The sequence below is a fragment of the Sapajus apella genome, unplaced genomic scaffold (assembly GCF_009761245.1).
Source record: "Sapajus apella isolate SASKATOON/1434 unplaced genomic scaffold, GSC_monkey_1.0 scaffold47, whole genome shotgun sequence".
Lineage (NCBI taxonomy): Eukaryota > Metazoa > Chordata > Mammalia > Primates > Cebidae > Sapajus > Sapajus apella.
The window spans coordinates 11274335-11290491 of NW_022436987.1; the positions used below are offsets into that span (position 1 = coordinate 11274335).

General features: G+C 34.3%; 1 protein-coding gene across 24 annotated transcripts in view; it reads right to left on the minus strand.

The window, feature by feature from the left end:
• Window positions 1-16157, minus strand: part of SOX6 (SRY-box transcription factor 6) — a 655463-nt gene that overhangs the window by 139937 nt on the left and 499369 nt on the right. For 16 of the 24 annotated variants that reach the window (XM_032241027.1, XM_032241037.1, XM_032241036.1 and 13 more), the window contains one exon: window positions 5246-5369. In XM_032241027.1, the coding sequence (XP_032096918.1) occupies window positions 5246-5369 (124 nt within the window). The remainder of the gene's footprint in view (window positions 1-5245; window positions 5370-16157) is intronic. The other 8 variants (XM_032241046.1, XM_032241032.1, XM_032241049.1 and 5 more) reach the window with 1 other exon arrangement.

Genomic DNA, 16157 nt, shown 5'->3' on the forward strand with positions numbered 1-16157 from the left:
AGATAGAGATAGAGATAGAGATAGAGATAGAGATAGAGATAGAGATAGAGAGAAATATAGATATGTACCAGTGAAATATAATAGAACACTCAAAATTAAAACCTGTACATATGTAGTCAATTGATTTTTGATTTTTGACAAAGGTGCAAAAACCATTAAACAGGGAAAAGGATAGTCTTATCAACAAATGGTGAGGGGAAAACTGGACATCAACATGCAAAAGATGTAAAACAATTGAAAAAGGTTTTACCTTACACCATATACAAAAATAAACTCAAATGGATCAAAGACATAAACTTAGAACCTAAAACAATAAAACCCTTAGAAGAAAACACAGTGGTAAATCTTTATAACTTGGATTTGGCAATTATTTCATTGCTATAACATCGAAAGCACCAGTACCAACAGGAAACAGGGATAAATTGGACTCCATCAAAATTAAGAACTTTAGTGTATCAGAAGATACTATTGAGAATGCTAAAGGACAAATTACAGAATGGGAGAAAATATTTGCAAATCATATATCTGATAAGGTATTAATATCCATAATATACAAAGAACTGAAACTCAACAACAACAACAGCAACAAAATCCAACTCAAAAATGGACAAGCTATTTAAATAAACAGTTCTACATAGGAGATATACAAATGGCCAATAAGCACATGAAAAGATGATCAGCATCATAAATCATTAAGCAAATGTAAATCAAAACCACAATGAGATACCACTTCATATCTACTGCAATGATAATAATAAATTTTAATTGAAAATAACAAGTGTTAGCAAGGATGTGAAGAAATGGGAACCCTCTTAAATATCTGGTGGGAATATAAAACGGCATGGCTACTGTGGAAAACAGTTTGGTGGTTTCTAAAAAGTTTAAACATACAACTACATATAATCCATTAATTCAACTCACAGGTGTATGTCCAAAAGGATTGAAAGTGGGGACTCTTAACAAACATTTCTATAACCATGTTCATAGAAGCATTATTTATAATAATCAAAAGGTAGAAACAACCTAAGTGCCTATCAACAGATGAACAGATAAAATATGGCATATATATATAATAGAATATTATTCAGCAATAAATTTTGATATATGCTACAATATGGATGGATCTTGAAATGTTATGCTTACCAAAATAAGCCAGACACAGAAGGATAAATATTGTATGATTCCAATTATATGAAGTATCTACAATAGGCAAATTCATAGAGAAAGCTAATAGAGATGACCAGAAATTAAGGGTAGATGGATAGAGAGAATTATTAATTAATGGCTACAGCATTTTTGTTGGGGATGATGAAAAAATTCTGGGTATGGATTGTGGCGTTAGTTACACAATACTGAAAATATATTATTGCCACTGAGTTGTATACTTACAAATAGCAGATGGATACTATTACTCAGTCTAACATTCAGGTTTTGGGCCACACTTCTAACGGATAAGGGTAAAGTTTAATGGACTAAAGTTAATTTCACTGTCAGACTTTACTCCCAATCGTAGTGCTTTATCTTTTCAAATAACTTTTATAAATTTTACCAAATTTAGTTTTCACACTCACATGGAGTAGTGGACAAATCATGACACATTTCTTAGATGAGAAAAAAGTGAGGTTCAGCAAGATTAAATGACATGTTCAAGTAAGGATGAAATAAAATAATCCATGTGAAATATTTAGCACAGTATTTGGCACAGTAATCATTCAGTAAGCTTTAGCTAGTGAGTAAATGGAAGACCCAGGATCAGGCAGACATCCTGTTCCTAGGATCTCCTAGGAAACTTCAAGGGTACTTTCTAGCAGCAATCATTTAAAAAATTCCAACTACATAAAGCAATGGGTCATCTAAATTAACTCTGAAGTATGAAGGAGGCTACTTACTGTTTTTATTTTTCAGGCAAGCTGATCTTGATCTGATATATACATTGGCAACTGTGAAAGAGGCTTTATCTTTTAATTTTCTCCAATAGTTATGCTCAAATGTACCTATCATACTCATAATTGCTGCATCTCTCTGTATCACAATGTGAAAGAGCAAAGCAACCAGAAGTCTATGGTTTATTTTTCTGAGCCCTGATCATGAGTTCCTATCCAGAAATATGTCTCTAATTATAGAACCTGTAAAATAATTTTAAAAATTAGGGATTAAAACTCAATAAAGCTATTTCTAGAGAGATCAATCTGAAAGATGCTGTCCTGGAGCTGTACAATCCCTGTGGGCAACATGCCCCTCAGCAAGAGGTAGGAGAGCTTGCCTGGTGTTTACTACATTCTGGGACTCTGAAATGCCCAAAGGTGCAGGTAAAATCACGGGGTGGGGAGTGGAGGTCTATAACTCTAAATGTATTTGTTTACACTGTCTTAACATGGATTCAGAAACAGTCAGCTTTAACAGTGAAGGTCACCCCAAGGTGGTCTTTGCTCTCTGGAAATCAAGAAAATTATTCCATCAGCTGTAGGCACAAACGCTATGAAATTATTTCAGATATGGGAAAGTGGAAAGAGAAATAAAAGGGAAATTTTCTTTTTTAATTTACAAAGACCAAGGTAGCACTTGTTCATCCTGTTGTTAAAGGAACCAGAACATAAATTTATGCCACCATTTCAAGGTTTTCTTTCAAAAATTTCGTCATTGTTATTGTTGTCTCACATACATTACTTTTCTTTCTTTCTTTCTTTTTTTTTTTTTTTTTTTTTTTGAGACAGGCTCTCACTCTGCTGCCCAGACTGGAGTGTAGTGACACAATCATGGCTTGCTGCTGCCTCAACCTATCAGGCTCAAATAATCCTGCCACATCAATCTCCTGAGTAGCTGGGACTACAGGTGCACACCACCAAGCTTGGTTAACTTTTTAATCTTTTTAGAGACAAGGTCTCACTATGTTGCCCAGGCTGGTCTTGAACTCCTGGTTTCCAGTGATCCTCAAACTCCTCAGCCTCCCAAAGTGCTGGGATTACAGGCATGAGCCTCCACACCTAGCCCTCACATATATTTCAAGTGAAGTTGCCATAGCTCAGTTTGGGGCAAAAAAAGTTGTATTGTACTTGTCCAGTTTCCAGTCCAATGGCAGTCTCTTCACTTAATTCACGTGAATGATCAAAACACTGCATAGATTGATTAAGTCTTCTGAGGATGTAATTTCTCTACTAATAGCATAAGAACATACCATTTTAATCCATTTTAAACATATTTTTCATATACAACAAAGACTAGATTTGCCAAACTATTGAAATTATTAGAGTTCTGATTAATTAAATTGTCTGACATAATTTAGGAGTGACACGAAAGTAAACACTTTTTTACCAACCTTGCTTGTGATTAAAATTCTTCCTACATCTCCAAAGCCATTGTCCTGCCTTACTCAAAAGAGTTTAGCCAACATAATCAAATACAGCTTTGTTACCCTAGGACACTAACTCTAAGCTGCACTTTGTTCAATGGGAGTACCTAATTTCTGCACAATATTTTTCTAGTTTCTCCATTTTTCTCAGTTAAATTTTGTAATCTCATTAATGCTGTTTGAGAAGACTGAAAAATGGTCTAAATTCATTAAATATATAACAGTATCTTCTCCCATGAAAAGTGGCAGTATTAGGCAAGTAATATAGTTATAAGATGTCTGCGTCTAACAGAAAATAAGACCCATACATGATTTTGAAATGAGTCATTTTAACTTTAAAAACACTGAAGTCAAATGGAAAGTTTCCACATATAGTTCATTTAAAATATTTCTGGGACTGGTACAGGGATGTCAAACTCAAATTTAGAATAGAACAGTGAACTTGGTTTACTTCAATGTTCCAGTGGAAGTCGAAATGAAGAAATAGTTTCCAATGACTTATAGAGATGACAAACACTGCACTGAAAAAAAAAAAAATCTCCTTCCTTAATATAGATGCCAATTTCATAGGAGGTAAGTATAACATGTTCTAAAAATCATGCTTTAGAAAAATGAATTTTTAACAATTTTAATGACATAATTTTCTCTCAGGTGTCCAAAAACCTTTTAGTAATATGAGTTTGGTTCATTTATGTGTGAGGAATTTTTGGACAGCCCTTAAACTCACCAATCCCTTAATATCTCTATTCCTTGAATCATTCGCGTTTTGTCACAGACATCCTACCTTTTCTTACAAAGAAGTTCTCTATTGAATGCAAAAGAATAATCAATGGCAACAAGCAATTAGAACAGATGCTAAAATGCACTAGGCTTATTTTTATGCTATTTAGTAAGCTTCCTTATCCAGAATTTTAGTAAAGTGATTTATGTTTTCTTATTGCTTTAAGCATATTAAAATGCCTTTGTTCACTTTATAAACCACATACACAAAGAAAATGCTGCATGCAGATTTGTTGTACTCAGATTTGATGGTTAATATAATCAGGTTAATATGTTAAAAAGAACTTGACACAGAAATTATTAATGAGTAGAACAAGGTCACTACTTCTGAGCTGAGGTCACTTACAAAGAATGCATAAATGAAATTAAGGTTGACTTTTATTTACTTGACTATCTTCTTACATTGGATTCCTTTGGAAACATATCTTTAAACATTTAAAGCCCTGTTTACAAGGAGGCTCTGAAAGAAGCTTCAAACCATTATGCCCCTAATTGAATTCCCCAGGAGTCCAGTAAACTCAGAGGAATAAAGAAAAATCATAATATTTGCTAAATCATCTTAAAACATATTTCACTGCAAGGTTACATGACCTTTTTTTTTGAGATTTAAAAATGAATTAAAAAATACTGAATACTTCATTATTTAGACGAAAATAAAAGCAATTTTACCTACTAATGGTAAGCTAATTAAATCAGTCCAGTTTTAACTATTTTTCTAGGAGAAGTCTGAAAACAAACAATAACATTTTATACTGTATGTGATCACCTTCCCAGAGCATAACAGCTTTCGCAGGGAGAAAAGGATCTTTAACAAAAAAAAATTATTCAGTAAAATATGGGAGAGAGCTGACAAAAACATTGTAGTCCCCAGGAGAAGTAGTATCTTATCTGTGAATTCAAGACAAACTCAGGTGGAAGAAGAGAAAGTAAAAGTTTAGCAACCAATTAGTTTATTACAATGCCCGCTCTTCCCAATTCTAATTTTACTTTAAAATAAGCTTTTATGATATTTTTATTCATAGTTCCCTTGCATGCTCCTGTGTTTGTTGTGAGTACTAAGCAAAAACATGTGGATCTGAGCATTTCCAAAAGAATGTTAAATCCCTCTCTACTTACCTGGTTTGTATGTTATTCCAGGGGGGAAGAGGAATCCCTGTTGGGCAGCAGCAGCTGCTGCCAGGGTCCGCTGGTCATGTGGAAAAATTGGGATCATGAGCGGAGGCATGTGACCCTGAACCTGCTAAACAGAAGAGAGCCTATGATCAGACAGGGAGCAAATGTATGCCAAGAAGAATTTGTTTTTCACTCCTGGTGTTGTGCTGGTACTCACATAGCCACCTACCTCTAACCTCATTCCAAATCTACTCTCTGAGGAAATTCAGTTAAAATTCACCAAATCCCTTTTCTGAGATGCTAATAGCATGCTGAAGACATAACGTCATTGTGAATTTGCCTCATCCCTGCTTCCACCAAACTGTAGTAATGGTGTTCTTTTCTCTTGACATTTTCCTTTTTATTTTTTCTTTTAAACAAAGAACTAGAAGAAATAATGTATTACATTATTTCTTGTACAATGTTAGAGGTTTTGCCCTTTCACCTGCTTTGCATTCTGTGCTTTCTTTCAAAAACAGTATTTAGTATCCCTGGTCAGAAAATAATGTCTAATTGTTATATATTCTAAAAGCTGTATCTCTCCAGTTTAGGTATCTTATTTCAAAGCCTCACTGCATTATGTTAAACATATAGCTCTTCAGATTTAAGGCTACTACATCTTGGCTCCCAATTAAACTAATATTCTTTGCCATACACACCTCGATGTAACATATAAATTGCTTGTCTGGCTAAGCAGTTTTACAGCTTTATGCACTACCATGTAGCTCAGTAATTATGGAGTTGTATTCAGAGAGCATTTCATAATAAATCCTACTATATCAAATTTCATTTGACCTCAATAAATGTATCAAAGAGCACAAAAATGCAAAATAGAAAATCTTTACTCTATATCAGTATTTGTATTCCATATAAAGAAAATAAGAGCTATGACAGAATCATGCTTGTGAAAATTACATTTTAATTTCCTAGCTTCCTTCTTTACTCTATGAATGCTGTTCGGATTCCAGGATAGCATGACAGGAAGGTTTTGTCCTGGCTTTTAGGGCACAATTTTATGGGTTGAATACAGGACTTTTATTATTTAAAGATCAAAACTAAGATATACCAAAAGAAATTATCTTTAAGTTCAAACAGGGTATTTAGCCTTTCTACTAGTATAAAAGGACTACATTATATCTTATTTAAAATACAAACCTTTACCAGTAATTCTTCCAACCCCAAACCCTTCCCCGTCTAAATTCCTAAATCTTCTCTTTAGGCAAAATTCCATACACTGGCTGATGACCCTGTTTAATCAGCACTGGCTTGCCTTTTCCTGTCCCTGTTCCCTTCATAGCCAGGGACGCAGTGCAAAAAATGCTTCTGTGTGGGTCTAAGAGGCTTCATTTACCAACAGCTTTTCTCTAGGGAAAGCCCTAAGATGTGGGTTAATAAAGGGCAAGCAAAAAATAAACACTTTACAGGATTTTTCTGAATTCATTTCTCAGGAAAATCAACTTATAATAAAAAGGTCTTTGTGCAATTACTACCTTGCCAGTGGGGCGTGAAAGAAACTAGCTTTGAGCAGCTATTTCTTCCATTTTAGCTGAGGTAAGCCCAAGCTGCGTACATTGGAGTACAAACTAAGCCTGCTTAAATTGAGGCTGATCCCCTAGTGCCCAGGTCTCGCCTTTAACCCTGAAGAAAAGCACCGGGTTTGCTGCTGAACTCCAGCTTGTTGTACCCTGATGCAAACTTGAGATGTCAGAGACAAGGTCACTGTACTATGCCAGAAAATAAAACACAGTATTTTGTATGGGTTACAATTGTTTGGTGCAAGAGTACATCAAAGGAAATAATTTCGTTTTCCTCCAGAAAAATGGCCCTAATATGTACATAACATATAGCACAGATGGCTTACACTCTAAAATGGGAGAAAAAGAAAGTGATGAGTCTGGATATTATATTCATTTATTATTTCTTCCATTTCATAAATATTATGTTATTATTGAGAAGTAGCTGAAGATGTTTGAATATTTAGCTTGAGAGATAAAAGAGGTAAGGTTATATTCAAATGTTTGAAAGAATGATGTATGGAAGAAGGATTGAATTAAGACTGAATGGTTAACAGAGGGAGAACTAGGCCCAAAAGAAGAAATTTCATGGAAATGAAATGCAAAGAAGAACTTTCTAGTAATAAACTATTCTATAGTCACTCTGATTAAAGAGATGTTATATATCCTTTCTCTGGAGATGGTCAGGTGAAGAAAGGCTGTATAACCCCATATGTTAGAGATATTTAAAGGAAATACATAACTAAAAACCTGATTATATAATAACCTTTAGGGCCTTTCCAACTTTATAATTCTATGATTGTTTAAAAGTCAACATTAAGAAGATAGTGTGATTACAGTCATTCCTTCATTCATTCATCATGAATTTATTGAGAATTTACTGGGTGCCCATGAAGGCCTTGTTGGTAAAAAAATCTAAACTCAAATCTATATGCTACTATTTTTTTGACTGTGTAATCGTGAACAGTTACTTAATTGTTCTGAGTATATTTCTTCATGTAAAAACTGAAGCTTATTATACTACCTTACACAACTATTATGAGGACTAAATAAACAATAAAAGTAACTCTCATGGCACAGTACTTGACATAATAGTAATGCAATGTCACAGTAAATCCTTGTTAGATTCTTGTACTTTTCTTATATGGTTTCCATATTCAGGACTAAAAAATTATCAAGTTACTGATAAAATTAGCAATATAAAAGCAATAGTTGATCTTACTCATAACTCTAAGAAAGAAACATGACCCAACTAAATAATTCAGTTTGGCAGGCAGAGGTTTGTCATGTTTAGCAGACAATATGCCTCACAGAGAATTATCTTATCCCAAGTATCTAGAAAACCATGATAAAGAAGAGATGGGAATACATGTTCATTTGAACATATATTTGGAGCTCTTTGGTGTTACTTATTTAACAGCATCTTAGAATGAAAACATTATTTTTACATTGGTCGCCCAAGCTCTTCACATCATCAGACAACAGAAGGAGGTCAATAGCAATTAGAAACCAACCCTTAATTCTTGAAACTTAGTGTCTTAAATTACTTCCTTCATAATTTTCCATCTTCATGAGATAACTAACCAAGCTCTTGGGGTCATTTTTACTGCCAAAGAGCTGTAGGTATTTCATATTAACATAAGCTGTAAGAATTTAGGTCAGTTCATTTCTGTTCATCACACTCTACAAAGAAAGATATGTTAGAAACTTCAAACACTAAAGATTAACCCAGAGGCTATTCGATAAGATGAGAGACAAAGTAAATAAGGAGGAGGTCAGAGGACATCGTGAAAGCAAGAGTAATAATAGAAACAGAGTTGGAATAGAACTTTGAGATAACCTAGTATTACTTCGCAAAGTGTAGTACCTGACCAGCAGCCTGAGCAATATCTGGAAACTTTTTTTAAAAAGCAAATTCTTAAGCTCTACTCCATGACTATTGAATCAGAAAACTCTGAAATTCAGTCCAACAATTTAAATTTTAGGCTAAAATTTAATTTAGGGCAGTGATTCTCAAACTCTAGTGTATATCAGAATCATCCACAGGGCTTGTTAAAACACAGATTGTTTCCTTCTCTCCCCCTGCTCCCCATCAAGAGTCTTTAAATCAGTAGATCTGAGGTAGGGGTCTGAGGGTGTACATTTCTAAAAAGTTCCCAGGTGAAGCTGGGGCCGCTGGTCCAGGGGTCATTCTTTGAGAATCACTAATCTAATCCAAAGCTCATAATTTACACATAGGAAAACAGGTGGCTAGAGAAGGTAAAAGATATGAGCCTAAGGTTACAGTGTCATGACAGAGCTGGATCTAGAGTCCAAAACTGCTAATCATCCTGTCCTGGGCTTTTTCCATTATATCAGATGGACTTCAGTGATTGATAGAAAAGGGAGAAATTGGTTGCACTGTTTTAGCAAAGAAAACCTTCAAGTCTCCAGCTAAAAATAATTATGTGTTTCAGAAACATATTGCTGGAGTTTGGATACTATGAATGTTGTTCAATTTTCAATAAATTCCTTCCTCTTTTCTGTTATATTTTATTTTACACGGAATACACTGATCTCAGTATCTACCATCATTAATTCTAATAGTTTGTTACAATACATTCATTAGCAATGACCATATTGTTCCAAGGAATAAAATTGACTTTAACTTATTTTAAGTAAAACAATAAACTCATTTTAAGTAAAACAATGTAAAAATTCCAAGTGACCGTTATTAAAGAGAAGCCAGAATATCCAGCAGCTAGTTTAGACTCTAGCCTGAGAAAAGGTGATTAAAACTTCCTCTTATCTCTAATCACATAATTAATAATTAATAGTGAGGATTATAATGATGATGATGACCACAGCAGCTAATATTTTTCAGTGTTCCCTATATGTCAAGTACTGAAAAAGTGATTTACATACTCTATCTAATTTAATCCCTGAAACCCTGCAAGGTATTTACTATTATTCTTATTCATTTGATGAGAAAACAAAGCCATGTGAGGTTAAGTAACATTGTCAATTAAAAAGCGATAGAGCCAGGATTCAAGTCCAGATATGTCAAGGTCAAAGTTTGTACTTTTAATACCATATTATATTAGGCAAAAAGTTATCTTTTTCAAAACAGATCTAAGATAAGGAATATGATTATCGGTGATAATAATATAATTGTAGATTTGCATATGGTTGTAATAAAGAGAACAGAGAGTCACATGGGCCCTCAATCCAGTTTCCCCAAATGATAACATCTTGCAAAACCATAGTACGATAACACAACCAGAATACTGACATTGATGCAATCCAACAATCTTATTCACAGTTCCCTAATGCAGGGGTCCCCAACCCCTGGGCCGTAGACCAGTACCAGTCTTTGGCCTGTTAGGAACTGGACCACAGAGCAGAAGGTGAGCAGTGGGAAAGTGAGCATTACCGCCTGAGCTCTGCCTCTTGTCAAATCAGCTGTGGCATTAGATTCTCATAGGAACACCAACCTTATTGTGAACTGCACATGCAAGGGACCTAGGCATGTTCCTTATGAGAATCTAATGCCTGATGATCTGTGGTGGAAAAATTTCATCCTGAAACCATTCCCTCCCTCCTACCCAGTCTGTGGAAAAATTGTCTTCCACAAAACTAGTACCTGGTGCCAGAAAGGTTGGGGACCACTGCCCTAGTGTGTTAAAGGAGTTATGTCTTTAAAATAAGCAAAGGCAACTAGGTTCTATCAATACTTCGAAATGCCATCTTCTATAGAATGCTCATCAGTATGACCCAATGCAAGTGGTATTAGCAGAAAGTATAAATTACAGCAACAACTTTCCCCTCTCATAGATTTCCATTTATTATATTTACTAAAAGATTGTCAGTTGAATGTGGAACAGAAATGGAAAGCGAGAGCAAGGTAAAGGGAAAAAAACATGAAAAGAGGCTTGCTTGGTGGCCACCTAAGAATCACACAAGCATTTAAGATATTTTCCTTTTATGGAAGTTGTGCATTAAAGTCACTGCATTGAGTACCAGTGCTTATGGCAGATAAAGAATTCTGAAGATACAGACAAGCCCCATTTTGCTCTGAAGAATATAATCCTGCCTTTCCCCTACCTTCCCAACACCCCATTTTCCCATTTGGTGATATGCCAGGAAAGGCAGTCACACTGGAAACAGCAACCCCAAAAATATTTTACTAAGAATTAAAAAAAGTAGAATTCCCCTCACTCCATCAAAGATTGACCAGTCTCCATGTCTTTTCCAAGAAGTTATCAAAATTTCAAATAGCATCTTTTTTTCTTTAAAGTGTAACTTTCCCTAAACACAAATTTAGAGATTATTTAATTATCCTATAGATGAAGAAGTAAAACTGATTTTGTTAGCACAAAGAGCAAAACGAGATGTGGCAAAATATATCTCTAAGCATGAAAACTGTGTTATTTTTATTGCTTTGAAAGTAGGCACTATCTGGTTGGGTATGTAACTTGAATGACTACCAAGTAACCAGAAACCCCATCATGGGTGAAGCTTAGTGTATCACTAAAGGAATAAACTACCCCAAAGCACAACTGTCCATTAATTCTAAACTTCCACAATGCCTGACCAAAGTGTTTCCCTTTTGGAGAGGGTGGGGAACATATTTTTGATCAAATAGGCTACATGCCCAGAAATTTTAATTGCTAGGGTGTTCCTCACATCTTTCAGAGAATCAAGACAGCAGCAGATATGTGTGAAACACTTAGGTTTTGTCTCTTCCAATTCGTAAAACAGCATTGTTGCATCAACACTTATCCCCTTTGTTTTCTCTATGTTAAGTTGTTGATGATGCCATTTTTTTGCCATCTGCCCTAGAGCTTCATTAAAGATACATGAATGGGCTAACTGGCCTGATATCTTGTGAGGAACAGGTGCTATTGTTTGTCCCTGAAGACTTGTAGTAAAGATATGACTCAGAATACTTGAGAAAGAGCATCTGCAGCAGTCAGTCAGAGAGAAACTTGGCAGAGATCTGGCTACGTGCTAATATGCAAACAGAGTGACACTCAAGGGGGCTCATTTTCTCTTTCATGAAGATTATTTAACTTTTTTTAGTGATGGGAAATAAGTGTTTGTATTGAAAATCATGTGCATATTAATGTCTATTACTGAGTTAAAGACAGTGCAAAAATTAGGATTTTAAAAGTAACTTTATCTCTAGAAAATAATTCCTTATGTGATTTAATTGAAGAAAGCTTCTTAAACTGTTGAAAGAAATGTTTCCAGTGTGTGTATATCATGACAGAGAGGGAGGGAAAGAGTGAGAACACAGAGAGTTCCAGAAAAAAGTGATCTTGGGAGAAAGAGAAAGATAAAAAGAGAGAGAGAGGTGCAAGAGGTGCAGATAGAAATAGGGAATAGGGGTCAGTTTTCTAAATGACCATATTCTTTATTGCGAATAGCTGAGTCATTTGCATAAAGTGTTACCACTGTAAAAGCTGCAGTATCTAAAGCAAAATAAATGAAGTCCCCAGAAACTTTATAGGAAAAGCCTTCAAGGTCAGAAATGTGTCTTCTTATTGCCAAAAAGTGCATATAATCCACAGTATACGGACCTTAGTTAATTCTGGAGGCAAGGAGGTAAACTCTCTCATTTGATAGGATAAATTCATGCCTTGACAGAAGCCCTCTTAGTCTCAAAATTTTTGTTAAAATCTGTCTAAAATGTTAATACTCTGCTTTGCTCTTCCTTAGAAAGCATAATGCAGTAGTCAACACACTGAACTTCTCTTGGCTGGCCACAGCCTGAAGTATACAAAGAAGCCTTAAATTATATACTGCCTTCTTTGCTGTTCACTAATTCACAAATCACAAAACAGCTCTCAGCAAATAAGCTGAATGTCCCAAATTGCCTGTGCCTTTTATATTTCTATATATCCTGTTGCTCTTATCACAGGCCTAAGAACATAGTAGATATTTTGTATTAACTGATCAGTGGCTGAGAACCAACCAACTAGGACCACAGATCTGGTCTTCTGACCACAAATTTTCATAGGGTAGGATTGTTAATGCAATTACAAAAGGTATCGAGAGTTTCAGAAATAATAGCTATTGGGTACTAGGCTTAACACCTGGGTGATGAAATAATTTGTACAGCAGGCCCCTGTGACACAAGTTTACCTATGTAACAAACATGCACATGTACCCCTGAACTTAAAATAAAAGTTAAATTTAAAAAAAGGTATTGAGTTGTAATCATTCTCAATCCAGAAGAGAATTTAAAAATGACTTTTAAATACATCTTGATATAATCTTGTTTGCTCTTCATTTGTCTTATTTAGCAAATCTACGGCTGCTAGAGCTAACATAATACATAAAATTCTTCTGCTAGAGAATCTAGCTAGCCCAACAGGAGAATATTAGAATTCTATCAAGAGCAAATTTAGGACACACATTTTCTAGAACATTTGAGAACACAGTCCCATCTTCCCAGGTATATTCCACCATCCAATAGATACACAGTGTACAAAAAATGTAACTGCATTCAGAAGAGGATCAGCTTTGTTTGCTTCTGTTTGTTATTTGTTATTGGCGGTTATTCTCTCTCTTTTTCCTCCCACTTTTCTCTCTCTCCCCTCTCTTTCTCTCTCTCTCCCCTCTCTCCCTCTATCCCCCCTGCCCTTTCACTCTCTCTCTCATAACTTCTCCTCTCTTCTCTCTTCCTCTTTTCTTTCTCAGGTCACATCGGGATAATATACAAAACAAATTGTTAATATCCATCTTTAATGTAATGTAATGTCTTTCCAGGATTTGGCAAACTATTGCTAGCACTCTTGAAAATTCTAATTAAAGGACTAAGTACATTCCTTAAAAAGTAGAACAAACTCAAGATGTTATAGTTTAAAAGCATCCTTTTACAACCTCAGGATTTGGTCTTCAAAGCCATATGTTTTAGTTAGAACATTAATAAAGAGCTAACTTCACATATATATATATATATATGTGTGTGTATATATATATATATGTATATATATATGTATATATATACACTTCTCTGTATAAATATACTTCAATGAAAAGTTAGTTTAAAGCTAAAGAAAAAATAGCTCCAGTAAGTGACTTCTCTTTTCTAATTTAGATTATTTAATATGCTAAACAAAATGTCTAAAATATTCACAGAATAAATGAAAAAGATATATCTTGTCACTAGTTTCACTATGTCCTTGCCCAACTACCAAGAGTAAAACATGCAAACAAAGCAATTTCATGTGCTGGGTTGGTTTTTTAAGATAGCTATTTAAAATCCAGAGTCTAGCACTTTACAACTCTCTACCTTAGTTACACAGGAAAGAAATAATCCTTCCTGAGATAATAACAAAGAAATAACCTTTGTTAGTAAGAACACAATGACTCTACCAGGTAAATGGTACATGTTTGAAAAATCTTCTTCAGGTATATATTCGGAGAGAAATGTTAATAGCCCTGAAAGAGCCAATCCTGTCCTTTGTGTTAACATCTCTTTATATATTCTCAGCATACTGTATATGCTGAGCATACTTTCAGCATACTGTACATACTCTATTTGCATTTTTTAAATGGGCAAATATCTCATTAATCTACTGGGATCATATGTAGTCAAAAGTCATTATTTTATTTCTCATTCATTTGTACATGCTCTATTTAATATTGAATTTTCAAAGAAAAGAACATGGATTTAGTAATAATATAATCCTAATTCCTAGTCTCTCTTACTTGTTTGTCTCCTTATTTCATAAAATGAAGAGCTCAATACATATACAAATAAAAAGTTAGCTTAGACCTATTACACTCCTGAGAAACATGCTACTCCAAAAGAGAAGGCAGCAGTGCTTGCCTTAATTCAACTCTTCAGTAGCCATTTATTGAGCACCAATCACTATATACCTGGGTCTGTGCTAGACAGTAGGAATATAAAAGTGCCTTAAAGACATCATAGCATTATTTTACCAGGTAGTGGTATTAGGTTTCTTCTCACTTACATATTAGCGCAAATTATCCAGTTTTCAGCTTACTTTGGAATAAGGTCAACAGAGAAAGTTTTGCTTAAAAAGAAAACTAAATTACGGCAAAAATTCCATTAAGTGTCATTCTATATCTATGATTTATACCCCAGAAAAAATTTGAGAGTATTTATGAAGACATAAGTCAGATTTCTTTATAAAATGGATGATAAATGTTAATTAAATGTGTTTAAATTATCTTACTATGTTTTAAGAAACTCTCACCAGGAGGGAAATAGAATGTCCTGGCCATAAAGAAATTAATAAAACATGCTATGCAAAAGTAAAATTTATGATTCATTTGGAATTAGATATCTACCATCTTTTCAATCCATACAAATGCATAATCTTGTCAATTAAATATTATTGTTAAGGTCTAGTAGTATGTTAAAATCACTTTAAAGTGCAACTAAGGAAAATTCATGTGTGTTTATTACTCCTTAAGGATCTATTAGTGGGTATTTTATTCAGATTCGTGCTGTAAAATCTGCATAAACTCAGCATATTGTTATCCCCATGTGTGCATTTGTTTGGTTAAAGCAGAACAGCAAATCTCAATTTTTGCAACTTCTGGAGAAGTCAAGAGAACTAAAACAGTCTTAATTTTAATCAGATACAAACAGTTATCACTACAGAAGTGAAGAGTTGACTATTATGCAAATAGTCACAGTTAGTGGTCACCAGGCCATCACAGAAGACTGAGCTAGTCAATTACTTTAGATATTTCCAAAGACTAGTGAAGATGAATGTTTCCTATTCCACCCCATCTTATTTCCAGAGAAGTATGAAACATATTAGAGACTAATGATTGTTGTTCCTAAATGGAAACCCCATTAAATATACAATGATCAAAGTGTTTTGCCAAGATGAAAATTATTTTTTTCAAGTTTTGTATAAATGCCATTTAAATATGGTAACATTTGTGAAGAATATGGCATTCCTTTCTTTGTAACAACCAAATTCAGATATAAACCTTTCATAAACTTTTGACCCGTAATGAAGGCAATCTGGCTTTTACCCCAGAAGTATTTTACACAACCTTATTCTGTTAGCAATGACCAGAGTTCAATTATTAAATTCCTCACCCAGAAATGCAAGTTTACATCTTAAACTATGGGTCTTGTTAAAATTATGCACAAGTAACTTAGAGGCAAGGATTTTCTATCTCTCGAGGGCTCTGTAAAAGACTTTGCACAGAGTAGGGACTCAACAATATTTGCTATATAAATGCAATAAACAACTTGTATTCTATGTAATTTAAAAACTAAGTGGTAACAATACTGATGATTTTTTAATCTGCCAAATCAAGTCAAAGCCCATTCATCATTTATAATTCTTAAATGGAGGCCACAGGAATACAAATCTAGTCCAAATATA